This window comes from Magnolia sinica, chromosome 8, assembly GCF_029962835.1.
Source record: "Magnolia sinica isolate HGM2019 chromosome 8, MsV1, whole genome shotgun sequence".
In the NCBI taxonomy this organism is placed as follows: Eukaryota; Viridiplantae; Streptophyta; class Magnoliopsida; order Magnoliales; family Magnoliaceae; genus Magnolia; species Magnolia sinica.
The window spans coordinates 1,498,393-1,515,270 of NC_080580.1; the positions used below are offsets into that span (position 1 = coordinate 1,498,393).

General features: G+C 41.7%; 1 protein-coding gene across 1 annotated transcript in view; it reads left to right on the forward strand.

The window, feature by feature from the left end:
• The window catches only part of LOC131252549 (probable LRR receptor-like serine/threonine-protein kinase At3g47570), an 89,008-nt gene extending 74,635 nt beyond the window's left edge, over positions 1-14,373 (forward strand). Inside the window, exon 2 of the mRNA XM_058253141.1 lies at positions 13,788-14,373. Coding sequence (XP_058109124.1) covers positions 13,788-14,230 — 443 coding nt within the window. The 3' untranslated portion in view covers positions 14,231-14,373. The remainder of the gene's footprint in view (positions 1-13,787) is intronic.
• The last annotated feature ends 2,505 nt before the right edge of the window (positions 14,374-16,878 follow it).

Genomic DNA, 16,878 nt, shown 5'->3' on the forward strand with positions numbered 1-16,878 from the left:
CTGAACTTGTCCCGTTAAATAGCAATCCCATGTATCTTAAACCAATCCACTGACACCACCATCAGTACCTTAAAATCCATCCCATTCCTCCTAATCCCATGGGATTCGCCCGGCCAAACAGGCCCTAAAATAGTCACCTAGAATGGATGAACCGCGTGGATATAAGGCATACATCATGGTTGGCTGCAGAATATTATCAGGCCAACATACCACAAGGGTCGGTGGTGGAGGAAGCGGATTGGCTGGTGTACCACACATCAGCTATCTAGCTGGTGTATTGATGTTAGCAAGTTCTGTGGGTCACATCATGAGGTATATGTGATATCCAAACTGTCCATCCATTTAGAGATCTCGTCGTAAGGCTGTAACCGAAAAATAAGACAGATATAAATATTAAGTGGACCACACTACAAAAAACAGTAGAGGATTGAATGTCTACCATTGAAATCTTTTACGGGTACAGAAGTTTTGGATCAATATAATACTAGTTTTTCCTCTCATATATGTTTTTGTGACCTTATGAAAAGATTGTATGAAAAATAAACGTCATGGTGGGCCTATGAATGTTTTAATGGTGAAAATCATTATCACCGCTGCTTATTTGTGGTGTGGTCCATTTGAGCTTTGGATATGATTCATTTTTTGTCTCATGCTCTGAAATGATCTTGAAAAATGGATGAACGGTGTGTATATAATTAATACATCATTTTGGGGCCGTATAACTTTGATCTCATTTGAACCGTTAGTACAACTCGGAGCCGAGGAGCATCAGCGCTCTTCTTCGCACGACACGATACCCACACCAGCTATATCGATGGTGTGTGATGCACCAGCCAATCTGCTTCCGGTGGGGGAACACCATGCAATTCGCTTCTACTCATGGTGGGGCTGATGGGGTATAAACATCACAGCGGTCCCATTAAGGTTTCAAAAGTGGACGTTCATGTATCATCCTCACCCTTGTGATGGCCGATTGGAGTTTTGCAACGTCCGGAACTTTTGGTTCCTGTCTTGAGGGGAGCAGATTAGCTATTACCATTACTACGGGCCTGATTATGTTTTTCATATCTACTGTCCATCCCTTTTCCGAGCACATTTTAGCATGTAATCCAAAAACTTAATGATGTAGAGCGAGTCGCGGACAGTTACATGACGAAGATGGATCAGAAAAGGCCCGGTCGACGACAAAAGTGATCCAGACCATCGAACCTTAAATCGGGCGTATCTTGCAATCTGGAATGAGTTATCTAATGTAAAATATATGATTTTGGGGTAGAACGAGCTACCGAAGCCAACCAACCCGGCTATGCCGGGTTGCGCAGCCCGGAATTTCGAAAAACCCTTGGATCGACGGTCGTTTCCCTGTTTTAATTTCGTTTTTACTATAAATAGTAAGTTTTAGTTTGATTATAACTCTTCATCCGTCGGGCTTTAGGAGTTGCGCCCAACGTGAAAAGAGCTTAGAATAATTAGGAGAACGGTTTGGTGAAGCCAAATAGGACACTTACTATTTTTGGCCGAAAACCTTGTGCACTAGTAGACATCACGACCGTCTATAAATAATAAGTTTACTATTTATAGTAAGTCGTGGATTCTAGGAGTTTGAGTTGTAGTTTGATTCTAATTTCTTTCCCATTGCTTGGTACCTCTATTTAAAGGGTTGTGAACTCGTTTTTATTCATCAATTAATCAATTTCGAATTTCTTAGAATTTATTTCTATTTTCTGCTTTCTTTCCTCATGGATTCGAGAAGTCTCTGTGAGGAGTCCAGAGAAGCTTCGTGGATTCGGAGTAGTTATCCTTATCACATTCATCCCTGCGTCAATTGGTATCAATGCGAGGATTCCCCTTGGGCCGATGGCAAACAACGAAGGTATGAATCAAAATCCTGTAGACGGTGATCCACGGATTCGTTATCTTTTGGAAAGAATGGAAGCTTTCCACCGGGAGAGTCAGTTGACCATGCAAGGGCTGCAGGCAACTCTCGACCGTCTTACGGATGCGCTACTTCCGCTCCGAGCCCTAGGCGGTGCTCCACCACCCATGGTTGCTGTACGACGCAACCCCGATTTTCGTAGAGCACTACCAGTGGCAAACCGTAGGGCTACACCAGATGATTCAAGTTCTAGCGACGAGGACCTTAATGAGGATTTTACTCGACAACCAATCCATGGAGGTGATCATCTAGATCGTGCTGAAAGAGACTATCGAGGTAAGGCTGAACTTTCTAGTTTTAACGGTTTATTAAGTATATAAGATTTTCTCGATTGGCTAGCCGAAGTAGAGAGATATTTTGATTATATGGACGTGCCAGATCATAAAAGGGTAAAATTGGTAGCGTTTAAATTAAAATCTGGTGCTTCTGCATGGTGGGAACAATTACAACTCTCACGAGCCTGCCAGAACAAGGCGCCCATCTCATCATGGCCATGGATGAGACGTCTTCTTCGATCTCGATTTCTCCCCAGTGATTATGAACAGATATTATTCCAGCAATATCAAAATTACAGGCAAGGAAATCGAACAGTCACAGATTACACTGAAGAATTCCAACGGCTGGCTACACGAAACGATCTGTCAGAATCTAAGTCACAGAAGGTGGCACGATTTATAGGTGGGTTGCGACCTACAATTTAGGAACGAGTTCAGATGTACCCAGTCGGGACTGTGGATGAAGCAGTTCAATTGGCGGGTAGAGCAGAAACACAACTTGTAAGAGCTTCTGCTCGTCCATATCCTTCAATTCGACCCCCCATGACGGGTCCCACGCAGGATCCAGTGCTGCCACGAGGAAAAGACCCAGTACCTCAACTTCCTACAACCGCAAACCGTGATACGGTGAGCAACTCATCCAGGCCTCAACGTGCAGCACGTACAACAGTGAGTCCGAGTAGGATTCCAAATCCTTATGCTCGGCCAAGGTCGAACAATTGTTACCACTGTGGCCAACCAGGCCACTTATCAAATACTTGTCCTCAACGTCCCGCAGCACACTTGATTATAAATGAAGGGGGCACTGAAGATGAGGTCGCAGAAGAAGACCATCGCTGTGATGAATATGAACAAATCACTGAAGAAATAGCAGGTGGTGATGAAATGACGGGCGAGGATCGTGGTGAATTTCTAGTTGTGAGGCGATTGTTGTATGCCCCACGAAAGGAATTACATCCACAACAACACAATATATTTTGTACTCGGTGCACCGTCAATGGAAAGGTCTGTGATGTGGTCATAGATAGTAGTAGTAGCGAGAACATCGTCTCAAGAGTGATGGTGGACAAGTTGCGGCTATCAACGATAAAACATCCTTCCCTGTACTCAATTGGTTGGATAAAAAGGTAAATGAGACCAAGGTAACTGAATAATACTTTGTAACGTGGTCGATATGGAAGCTTGTCATATATTACTCGGTCGACCCTGGCAGTCGGACCATGATGTGACCCATCGGGGACAAGATAATGTTTACGTATTCGTCAATGATAGTCGAAAAATAATCCTTGCCCTATGGCACCAGAGAACCACCCCGACGCCTCTAAAGTGGAGGGGAGTTCCCTCTTGACTATTCGGGGTTTTATGGAAGAATCTAAGGAAATCGGCGAGGTATACGCTGTAGTGGTGAAGGGCGAGGAAGAGGAACCCTCAAACATCCCTCCAAGTTTAAGACTGTTGCTAAACGAATTCAAAGAAGTCTGGCCTGAGGATTTACCTGATGGATTGCCCCCCATGAGGTACATCCAACATCACATAGACCTTGTCCCTGGGGCTAGCCTGCCCAACCGCCCTCATTATCGGATGAGTCCGAAGGAGTATGAGACACTTTATGGGCAAGTGGAGGAATTGATCCGTAAGGGTCTCTTGAGAGAGAGCATGAGCCCATGTGCCGTACCAGCATTATTAATGCTAAAAAAAGATGGAAGCTAACGCATGTGTGTCGACAGCCGGGCAATCAACAAAATTACCATCAAATATCAGTTCCCAATACAACGGTTAGACGACATGCTCGATATGTTAGAAAGGGCCAAGGTGTTCTCTAAACTAGATCTAAGGATCGGGTACCATCAAATTCGTATTCGACCCGGTGTTGAGTGGAAAACGGCATTCAAGACCAAGGAAAGGTTGTATGAGTGGCTGGTCATGCCCTTCGGCCTATCAAACACACCAAGTACTTTTATGCATTTGATGAATCAAGTTCTAAAACCGTTAACTAGCCGATTTGTGGTAGTATATTTTGATGACATATAAATATATAGCCAGGATGAGGCGGCACAGGAAACATCTCAGGCAGGTGCTGCAGGTCCTACAAATTAACAAGTTGTACCTCAACTTGAAGAAGTGTAGTTTTTTAACTGACAGCCTATTATTTTTAGGATTTGTTGTAACGTCCAAAGGCATTCGTGTGGACGATGAAAATGTGCGAGCTATTAGGGAATGGCCAATCCCGACAAACATTCATGAGGTGAGGAGTTTTCACGGGTTGGTGACTTTTTATCATCGATTTGTGCGAGATTTTAGTTCCATAGTCGTGCCTATAACAGATTGCATGAAAAAAGGACCGTTCCAGTGAACCGATAAAGCTGATAAGAGCTTTCATGAGATCAAGCATCGTTTGTCTACAACACCGGTTTTGGTGCTTCCTAATTTCGACAAATTGTTTGAGGTTGAGTGTGATGCTTCATACGTCGAAATTAGAGGAGTATTATCATAGGAAGGCAAGCCGGTAGCCTTCTACAGCGAAAAGCTCAGCGAAGCCAGAAAAAAGTAGTCGACTTATGAGCTTGAGTTATACGCAGTTGTTCAGGCGCATTTGTTTTGTACACTGACCATCAAGCATTAAAGTTTATTAATAGTCAGACTAACGTGAATCGTGTGCATCTAGATGGGTTGCATTTTTATAGAAATTCACGTTCGTTTTGATGCACTTAGCCGTCGTGCATCACTACTTGTTACGATGAGCAATGAGGTGGTCGGCTTCGACTATCTCAAGGAGCTGTATGTCGAGGATGAGGACTTCAAAGATTCTTAGATGAAGTGCCAAGAAGGTCACCACAGTGACCTTCATATACAGGACGATTTTCTCTTCAAAGGGAATCGATTGTGCATCCCCCAAAGTTCTCTGAGGGAGAAGATTATTCAGGAGCTACATGGAGGTGGCCTCGGTGGACACCTAGGGCGAGACAAGACGCGAGCTCTTGTGGAAGAGCGGTATTACTGGCCGCAATTAGTACGCGATGTGGAAAAAGCCGTACAATGTTGCCATGTTTGTCAGACCTCCAAGGGACAATCTCAGAATACGGGCCTCTACACCCCGTTACCTGTGCCTAACGGTCTTTGGGAGGATTTATTAATGGACTTCATGCTTGGTCTCCTACGTACACAACGCGGCATGGATTCGATGTTTGTAGTGGTAGATCGTTTCTCCAAGATGGCGCACTTTATCCCATGCAAGAAGACCCTCGATGTAACACACGTGATGAATCTGTTTTTCAGGGATGTCGTACGGCTACATGGGTCCCCAAGACCATTACTTTCGATCATGACACGAAGTTCATTAACCACTTTTAGCGGACTTTATGGAATCGATTCGATACATGACTTCAATTCAGTAGTGCTTACCACCCACAGACTGATGGGCAGACCGAAGTTGTGAATCGCACATTGGGAAACCTCCTTCGTTGTATTTCAGGAGAAAAACCGAAGCAGTGAGATTTGGCTTTATCTCAAGCAGAGTTTGTATTTAACAATATGGTGAACCGCTCAACAGGGAGATCACCGTTTCAGATTATCTACGAACGAGTGCCTTGCCATACACTTGACTTGGTCCCTCTGCCCAAGCACTCAGGCACGAGTATTGCAGCAGAACATATGACAGACAAGATCATAGGCATCCATGCAGAAGTGCAGACCAAGCTACATGCCTCGAATGAGAAGTATAAGGAACAAGCGGACAAGCATCGGCGACAAAAAGTGTTCGAGGTGAGCGACCGCATTATGGTCCATCTGCGCAAAGAGAGATTTCCAACCGAGACGTACAACAAGTTGAAAAATAAGAAGATTGGACCGGTACCAATCATCTGAAAGATCAATGACAATGCTTATGTTGTTGATCTCCCAGATGATATGGCAATCTCATGGACTTTCACGGACCTAACTGAGTATCATGAACCAGAGCATGACGAGAACTCGAGGACGAGTTCTTTTGAAGTGGAGGAGACTGATGTAGAGCGGGTCACGGACAGTTACATGGCCAAGATGGATCAGAAAAGGCCCGGTCGACGACAAAAGTGATCCAGACCATCGAACCTTAAATCGGGCGTATCTTGCAATCCGAAATGAGTTATCTAACGTAAAATATATGATTTTGGGGTAGAACGAGCTACTGAAGCCAACCAACCAGGCTATGCCCGGTTATGCAGCCCGGAATTGCGAAAAACCCCTGGATCGACTGTCATTTCCCTATTTTAATTTCGTTTTTACTATAAATAGTAAGTTTTAGTTTGATTATAACTCTTCATCCGTCGGGCTTTAAGAGTTGCGCCCAACGTGAAAAGAGCTTAGAATAATTAGGAGAATGGTTTGGTGAAGCCAAATATGACACTTACTATTTTTGGCCGAAAACCTTGCGCACTAGTAGACATCCCGACCGTTTATAAATAGTAAGTTTACTATTTATAGTAAGTCGTGGATTCTAGGAGTTTGAGTTGTAGTTTGATTCTAAACTCTTTCTCATTGCTTGGTACTCCTAATTAAAGGGTTGTGAACTTGTTTTTATTCATCAATTAATCAATTTCGAATTTCTTAGAATTTATTTCTATTTTCTGCTTTCTTTCCTCGTGGATTCGAGAAGTCTCTGTGAGGAGTCCAGAGAAGCTCCGTGGATTCGGAGTAGTTATCCTCATCACATTCATCCCTGCGTCACTTAAGGAGATCAAAATCTCTCCTATGGTTGCGCATTGTAGAGGATATATTCTAAAAACAGAAGTCTAGGGTCAGCTGGCTGCAAGAGGGAGATAGAAATACCAAGTATTTTCACTCCTCAGCGACCGAACGTCAAGGAAATCAGTCATTCGTAGTATAGAACTCAAGTCTGGACTTAGGCTGGATGAAGTATCTTAGATCGAGCTTGTGGCGTCAGAATATTTCCAATCAGTTTACAAGGCAGATAGATCGGACTTGGATCCTTCCCTGCTGGATGTCGTCCCATGTTTAGTTTCCCAAGAGGTTCATGACCGCCTATTAGCCCCTCCTTCCATTCTTGAAGTATATCAATGATGTAGAGTGGGTCGGAGACAGTTTCATGGCCAAGATGGATCAGAAAAAGCCCGGTCGATGACAGAAGTGATCCGGACCGTCGGACCTTAGATCATGCGTATCTCACAATCCGGAATGAGTTATCTGACGTAAAATATATGATTTTGGGGTAAAATGAGCTACTTTAGCCAACTAACCCCGCTACGCCGGGTTGCGCAACCCGGAATTGCGAAAAACCCCTTGATCGATGGTCGTTTCCCTGTTTTAATTTCGATTTTACTATAAATAGTAAGTTTTAGTTTGATTATAACTCTTCATCCGTCGGGCTTTAGGAGTTGCGCCCAACGTGAAAAGAGCTTAGAATAATTAGGAGAACGGTTTGGTAAAGCCAAATAAGACACTTACTATTTTTGGCCGAAAACCTTGCGCACTAGTAGACATCACGACCATTTATAAATAGTAAGTTTACTATTTATAGTAAGTCGCGAATTCTAGGAGTTTTAGTTGTAGTTTGATTCTGATTTCTTTCCCATTGCTTGGTACCCCTATTTAAAGGGTTGTGAACTCATTTTTATGGAGGGATTAATCAAATTTGAATTTATTAGAATTTCTTTCTATTTCCTACTCTCTTTCCTCGTGGATTCGAGAAGTCTCTATGAGGAGTCCAAAGAAGCTCCGTGGATTCGGAGTAATCCTCTTGAGGAAGACGATGCTCGACCTCACGTCCTCCCTTGCGTCAATCAGGCAGTCCTAACTATGCCTAAGGATGGAGCTCCTAGCCTGGACGGTTTCCTTGCTAGTTTTTATGCATCCTGCTGGGATACCGTTGGCTAAGTTCTTCTCAAGGCGACTTCATTCCCATATGGTGGAGATGGGGCATACTTTTTGAAAAAAAGGAGATAGGACATTGGTTCTATCCCTGGACTTATTTTTCAAGTGTAATCGGTTTACATACTATTCTATATGACTTTTAAGTGATAATGTAAACGGAATATATTGTGTATTTGGATAGCTGGTAAAGTGTTTACAATGAATAAAGTACAAATTCATACAATAAAACTTGGGCGGTGAACTACAAACACTAAATGGATTGGATGTCTTCCACCCATCATAGTGAGCCCCAAATGCAATGTAGAAGTTATTAATGATGGACGCCCCATACTTTCCTCATCTGGTCCATTTAATAAGGGAGATATTGTTTTTTAAGGTCACAGGAGAGCATAAAGGGAAGTACATGATGGATTGATTTGATATATCATATACTCATAATATATTATGAGTGTATATTAACTGTTGTTTTATAACATGTATAATGCACTTTTAGCTGTACGAACTTTATGTGAAATATAAAACATGGTTTTTTTATTAGGCATAAGATGCCATCTAAAAGCTGTAATATGTTTACAGCTTGTAAAGCCTTTCTAGAAAAATACATACATCCAAATAACCCTTGTAATTAGATTATCTTTAATTCATTTACAACTTAAAGACTTTACAGGCATTTAAAGGACCATTAAAAGAAGACAAATTTGTCATTTTCTTACTGTTTTTTTTTTTTAAAAGCCAGATGTCATTTTCTTACTTAATAGTGTTGTTATAACTTTAGTTGAAACGTGTGGTGGCAGGTCTGTATATGGTAATAACAAGGTTTGTTTTTTGAGAAATAGTTTAAGACTAAGTGCTTTTCAGTCGATATACCAAAGTAGTGACGGTTTATGAAAAGAAAAATTTATTCCCAAAAATAAGCCGAAAACTGGGCCCACCCAAAAAAACAAAAAACAAAAAAAAATCATCAACGGACGAGAAGCCGGAAACGTCAGTGACGTGTACCAATGGTAAAGCTGGATTCAGGTGCTCGCTGTTTCCACGCAACAGGGGATCATCCGCACTCAAGTAGAGGCGGTTTATGAAAAAAAAAAAAGAAAAAAGAAGCAAAAATAGGCCGAAAACTAGGCCCACCAAAAAAAAATCATCGACGGACGAGAAGTCGCCCTTCTCTGTATATATATGGGAGAATCCATGCCATATATGTCTCCTCACTTTGCCTTTCCTACATTCACAAACTCGAGCTCCCACGTATGAGCTTATGGGCAATTTGGTCATTTCTCCTTCTCTCTACCATTCACGTTCCACGTTTCTTTGGATCTGCCGCTCACTTCTCCAACGAAACTGATCTCCTTGCTTTGTTCAAATTCAAACATTTAATAACCGACGATCCTCTCCATTCTTTGAGCTCGTGGAACCATACTCTCCACTTCTGCCACTGGCAAGGTGTCACTTGCGGTGGTCCCCGTCATCCTCAAAGGGTCATGGCCTTGAACCTCACTGCCCAGAAATTGGTGGGCCCCATATCTCCCTTCATAGGGAACCTCACCTTCCTCAGGAGAATCGATCTCTCAGCCAACAGTTTCCACGGGACGATTCCTGAAGAGATTGGCCAGTTGTTCCGCTTGAGGTATCTCGCTCTGATCAACAACACATTCACTGGAGAAATTCCAGCAAATCTGACCCACTGTTTCAAACTCCAAGTTCTTGATCTTTCCGGGAATCAGCTCGCAGGGAGGATTCCGACTGAGCTTGGCTCTCTATCGAAGCTCACCAACTTAATTCTTCATCTCAACAGTCTTGCAGGAAGCATCCCACCTTCACTTGGAAACCTTTCGTCTCTCACTTCCCTTTATCTCTCAAGAAATAGTCTGGAGGGAAACGTCCCAGATGACCTTTGTCAATTGGTGAGCTTAAAGATTCTTAGCATAAATAGAAATAAACTGTCAGGTACGATTCCGCCTCGGCTCTACAATCTCTCCTCTATTGTCATTTTTTCCGTGGGATTGAACCGATTGCATGGAAATCTCCCACCTAACATAGGCCTCACTCTTCCTAATCTCCAAGCGCTCTATGCTGGAGGAAACCAATTCACAGGACCCATACCAGTTTCATTATCCAATGCTTCCGGACTTGCAATTATTATCCTTGCTGAGAATAGTTTTAGCGGATCTGTGCCTATGAATTTTGGAAACCTCAAGGGTCTCTTGCAATTATCTTTGGGGGCAAATGAACTTGGAATTGGGAAAGCTCGTGACTTGAGTTTTCTTGATTCTTTGACCAATTGCAGTAGCTTACGAGTGCTGGAGTTTAGCTATAATCCTTTCAGCGGCATGTTGCCGGACTCCATAGCTAATCTTTCCACCCAACTGACATTCCTACATTTTGGAAGTAATATGATATTCGGAAGCATCCCATCTGGGATTCAGAATCTTGTCGGCTTAACAGCGCTGTATATGGAGGATAACTATCTGACTGGTACAATTCCCATTGGTGTTGGGAAGCTTAACAAGTTGGAGGCACTTGACTTGAATTCAAATGGATTATCAGGGAAAATTCCACCTTCAATGGGCAACATCACCAGATTGTACCAACTCTATTTAAATGAAAACAAATTATCGGGGAGCATACCTTCAAATCTTGGTAATTGCACTAACCTGAACCTCATATACCTCAGCTATAATAACTTCAGTGGTACCTTTCCCAAACAACTTTTCAGCATTCCCACTTTGATTGATCTCCAAGCTCAAAACAACTCTTTCACTAATCTGCCACAAGAAGCCAGTTGCTTGCAAGCTCTTGGAGCATTGGGTGTTTTCAATAACAAATTATCAGGCGAAATTCCAAGCTGGCTAGGCAATTGTCTCAGCCTAGAGTATCTCGGGTTGGATGGGAACTTCTTTCAAGGATCAATTCCATCAACATTCAGTACTCTAAAAGGTCTTAGATATCTGGATCTTTCACGCAACAACTTATCTGGGAAGATTCCAAGATACCTAGAGAAGTTTGCTCTAGAGTATCTAAATCTATCCTTCAATAATTTTGAGGGTGAATTACCAAAACAAGGGGTCTTTGGAAATGCCAGTCGAGTTTCAGTGCTCGGAAATAGTAAGCTTTGTGGGGGTATTCATGAATTACAATTGCCACCGTGCTCTAGCCAAGCTTCCAAGAAACGGGGGATCTCTTTTGCTTCAAAAGTCAAATTCTCAATAATTGGTGCTGTCCTGGGTCTTATATCATTATCATGTTTTTTTACCATTCTTTATCGGGTAAGAAAGTCAAGAAGGAAACCTTTTGCTGTGCCTTCTATGGAGGATCCTTTTATGAACGTGTCTTATGCGGAACTCTTTAAAGCAACAGATGAGTTCTCTCATGCCAATTTGATCGGAACTGGAAGTTTTGGCGCAGTATATAAAGGGATTCTAGATCGTGTTGGGATTATGGCAGCGGTGAAAGTCTTCAACCTTCAACAACAAGGAGCTCTGCAGAGCTTCATTGCCGAATGCGATGCCTTGAGAAACATTAGGCATCGGAATCTTGTCAAGATCTTAACTTGTTGCTCTAGCATTGATTTTAAGGGCAATGATTTTAAAGCTCTAGTTTACGAGTACATGTCCAATGGAAGTCTAGAGAAGTGGTTGCACAGGGAGGGCCATGACCAGCCGAGAAGGAACTTGAAGTTTACTCAAAGGCTAAACATTGCTATAGATGTGGCTTCTGCACTGGATTATCTACATAATCATTGCCAAACATCAATCATTCATCAAGATTTAAAGCCAAGCAACATTCTTCTTGATGATGACATGATTGCTCATGTGAGTGATTTTGGGCTAGCCAGGTTCTTATCTGAGGTTTCTCAAAGCAGCTCAGTTGGTATGAAGGGATCTATTGGGTACATTGCTCCAGGTAACAATTTCATCTATTTTCTATCATCATCATCATCATTATCATCTTTGTTGTTACTGCTGTTGTTCTTATCGGAATCACAATCATCAATATTTTTATTTTTTTCAAGAAAGGTGGGAGCACAATGGCACACCACCTATAACTTTGTTGATCATAAAAGAGATTTACATATACTTCGGGTGAGTACCACAAAAAGGGTCATGCCTCACCTATCATATACCCCAACAAAGAAAGATTTACAAAAATTCATCATATGTTGTAAAAAAATAAACTTGCAATGGCTAAAAAAACACAGCCCCAAAACAATACTGGCAGATAGCTTCCTTCTAAGCAGAACAGAGTGTCTGAAACCTGAGAGCATACCCACCACAATTCAAACAGCAGAGTCTCTACAGAGTAATGGCTCCCAATAAACATAAACCAACCCTGAACCACCACACCAAACTCAGAGTAGCCGAGCTTCATAACAGATCAAGAAAACAGATCATAAAGCTTTCTTGCCTGACAGAAAAGGCCCAAAAATCAAACTGGTTTGTGATTCAGGTGGACCATACCACGATGGGACCGTTGGGTAGATCGATGCAGGCCCTTGGTTTTTTACATGACCCATTTTATGTTTATGTGAAATACACTCCAACCATTTGATGTGGCATCCTGAGTTAGTTTCAAGTGGACAACAACGACATAATAAGTGATTGGGAGAGATATATTCACCCTTGAATTTTTATAAGGCCTACCGTGATGATAACATGAAATCCACTCCAACCATATGACATCACACTAAAATCTAGGCTGGATGCCCAAAAATAAGCAATCCATGATTCAGGTGGACCACATGAAGGGAAATAGTTTAGAGCTGAACATTGCCCTTAGTACACAGTTTCCAATCATGTGGTCCACCTGAATCATAGATTGGGTTGATTTTTGGGCCCTGAGCCTAACATGGTGTAACACACCTGCTAGGGTGGTTGGGTGTGGGCTACAACAATGGTACAAAAGCAGAGGTAGCTAATCACCCCCATAGTAGACAACGTCCTCCATAATAAGAGCATCTATGCACAAACTTTTCACAGCTGCCTCACCATGCAAACAATTCTAGCTTGTGAGCGGATAATCCCAATTGACAACAACCTCGCTGGGGGATTGGGTTTCACATAAATAATACTTGCCCTAGAACAGATTCAGACCTGACCCGGGCCTAAATCAAAATGAAGGTCCAAGGACTTGATGACTACACCAACCGGATTTTATTCAAATCAGGGTCCTTAAAGAATGACCCCAAATTGGAAGGACCCACCCCCGGCAAGATTCACAAAGATTTGGATATACAAGGTAATACTCACTTGCACAACACATGAATCACACCATGGTAAGATATGAATAATTCTTTTCTGTTAATGGATTTAGTTGTGATGTATTACATTAAGATATGAACAACACATGAATAACTCATATGTTCACTTGATGACTGAGGAGCTGATTTCTTTCATTTGAGTAGCAGATACTTTTTCAATGTACATCTTTATAAGAACTTATAAGTTTATAGCACACCAATTGATGTTAGGAATTCAGATCCTTAGTAAAGGAAAAAGGCTAATTACTTGTTCAAATAGAATATTCTCTCTCTCTCTCTCTCTCTCTCTCTCTCTCTCTCTCTCTCTCTCTCTCTCTCTCTCTCGTGTGTGTTTCCCCTATACAATAGGATCCTTATATAGAGGACATTCAAACCCATGACCTTGGTGTTGAAACGCACTCTGTCTACCACCGACTTATGGTCACTTAGATTCTAATAAAAGTATAAATTACAGAGTATGCGATGGGTGGAAAACCATCTACACAAGGAGATGTTTACAGCTATGGAATTCTTCTATTGGAGATGATCACTGGGAAGGGGCCAACTGATGACATGTTTAAGGACAATCTAAGCATTCATCATTTTGCTAAGTTGGCTTTGGCTGAACGAGTAATGGAGATTGTTGATTCACAACTGCTCTTAGAAGAAGTTGAAGTTATTCAAGGCAATGAAAATCACGCCAACACAGGAATCATAATGCATGACTGCTTGATTTCAATGGTCAAAATTGGTGTGTTGTGCTCTGTGGAATCTCCAAGAAAACGAATGCATATAAGAGATGTTGTTGCTGAAATGCATGCAATCAACGACTTGTATCTTGGGGTCGGGATTCACCAAGACAGACAGGTCAGGTTGCAAATATTAGATGAAGGTTTGTCTTACCTCAGTCATTACTAAGTTCTTATTGGAAGTTATGTTGAAAAAGATTTCCAAATAAAAAGAGTTTGTTGAATGCTTCTCTAAACAAGCTCTATATATTTTTAATCTTGTCTTAAGACTTTACTTGTATTGATATTGAATATATGAGATGTACTTCTGGCTTCTTCTTCTTCTTCTTCTTCTTCTTGGTTTTTTTTTTTTTTTTTTGGTTGGGGGGCTTGTGTTAGGCAAACAAAGATTGTATCATGAATTTATTAAGAAAAAGACATAATTCTATTATAATAAGAATAACATTGAATTACTAATTTGTTTAATCACTATTATATTTTATGCAAAAAATTTCAAAATGACTTTACAATCTTAAGGAATCAGTTTAGCATTTGGACTACCAACTTGATATTAGTTACAATCTTAAGGAATTAATTTAGCATTGGGACTACCAACTTGATATTAGTTTGATGAGGTATTCATCCAGTGATTTTGACCATGGATTTGGCAAAAAAGAAAAAGGAAGAGAATTTCTATGATCCAATGGTTCTATCCAACTGATGTAATTCTTTTCCCTGACGAGTGTGAATCACTGCTCTGTTTTCAAATATATATTGATGTACAACTAACAAGATTGTTAGAATTATCAAACCCTGGTAGCCTCTAATGTAATGGATGATACAGGTAAAAATGTGAATACCACTAGGGATGGGCTAGGCTGGAACAGGGTTGGGTTAATATAAAATAGGTTAAGCCGGAACAGGATGTGTAAAACTGAATGTGGATGGATCCTCGAGTGGGAATCTTGGTGAGGGTGGATGGGGTGGAATCTGTAGAGATCACACAGGCAAAGTTATCTTTGCCTTTGGTAACTTCTATGGCAGGGTCACTAATACTGTGGCTGCAGGAACAGATGAGGTGTTTGATGGCATTATGTATTTCATCGACTTAGGTCTCAGGAACAATATTGTGGAATCTGACTCCAAAATTGTTTTTTCTGCCATATTTAATCCCCTTGCACCAGCCCCATGGAAGATTTGGTACCGGGTGCGGGCTATTGCCCACTTGAGAATTGTTATAAATTTTAGGATTGCCCACACCTTTAGAGAAGGAAATTCATTGGCGGAACTTGTGAGTAGTGGAAGGCCTAATCACTTGTTCTGTAGTTGGGGTGAGCTCCTGTACGATGTCCAGGGCTTGGTGGCAATGAATAGTGAAGGTATGGGTAATGCTTAGAAAAGCCGGCTGGTCAAGTTGGTAATTAAAGGGCATTGGGTAAACCTTTGTAAAGTTCTCCACAGATGAAATATGCACACAGCCTTGGCTGTTTTTTTTTTTTTTTGAAAAAAAAAAATGTAAATATTATATTATGAAGCAGCCAAAAATGAGGCAGTTGAAATAATCAAGTAGACCACACTGGTAAGATTTCATTTAATGGTCCATTATCAACTGTTGAGACTTCCTATGACTTCTATGCCTAGCGTATGCCTGATGAATAGCTGCCTGGGAGATAGCCTCTGTTTGATCTGCGAGCTTACGGGAGCTCAACCTTAGTCCATTTCTTTTGCTGCTGTTGCCCCTGACATCTTCCATTACCTTCAGCCTAGTAGAACTTTATGTACATATAGTGGGGCCAGAGTGCCATAGTGTGCGCTACTGGCCGATCTCTGCTGCTGTTCCTGTACAGTTTGACGCCAGAGCCACTCTTCATCTGTCTTCTTTATGCTCCATTCGTTTAGACCCCATTATGGCTTGCTTTGCTGGTTTTTTTTGTGTAGCTCGTCATGGGTTTGGTATACGGTGGCAAGGCCGTCTTTTTGTGGAAGGTGTCTGAAAGATGTAAATTTTCTTTTGATTCAAGAAATTTACGAGTGGTGTATTCCTACTATCTTGAGAGAGAGAGAGAGAGAGAGAGCTCTATAGCCCATCGTGATGTATGTCTTATCCACACCACTCATCCGTTTGACCAGATCATTTTACGGAATTAGCCTGGAATTAAACCACACCCAAAGCTCAAATGCACCACATCATAAGAAAACAGTGGGAATTGAATGCCTACTACTGAAAACTTAACGGGGCCACAGAAGTTTTAGATCAAGCTCATATTTTGTTATCTCTGTATCCATGTCTATGCGACCTTATTAACAGGTTGGGTGGATGTCATTATTCCCACCGTTTTCTGCAGTGTGGTCCACTTGAACTTTGGATATGCTTCAATTTTGGGCTCATGTGGAAAAATGGATGGACAGCCTGGATATGACACATACATTCGCAGTAAGCTCTGCAGAGTTTACTCAGTACACTATAGCATGCTGCATTACCCAGGACGCAATCCGCTTCCCTCAAACCAAAGACCATCAAAGCAATGGAGCATTGAGGACCCCATTTTAGATGGTCCGCTCACCAAAAACTTCCCAGAATAGAAGAATCCTAACTGTTCAATAGGCGGTCGTTAACCCAGACACTTAACATGTTAGAGTAACAAGGCCAAATATTAATAGTTCAGGATCTCCCAGCCCTGATTATTTTTGGCATTGCATAGTCAATGCATGATGAGGCCCATTGTATCGATGGTTAGGATCATTTGAACCATGGACCCCACTCACGTAAACCAAAAACCCATATTGTAAAGGAACAGCGCTCCATCATTCCTGCATTGAATCTGATACCACTCTAGA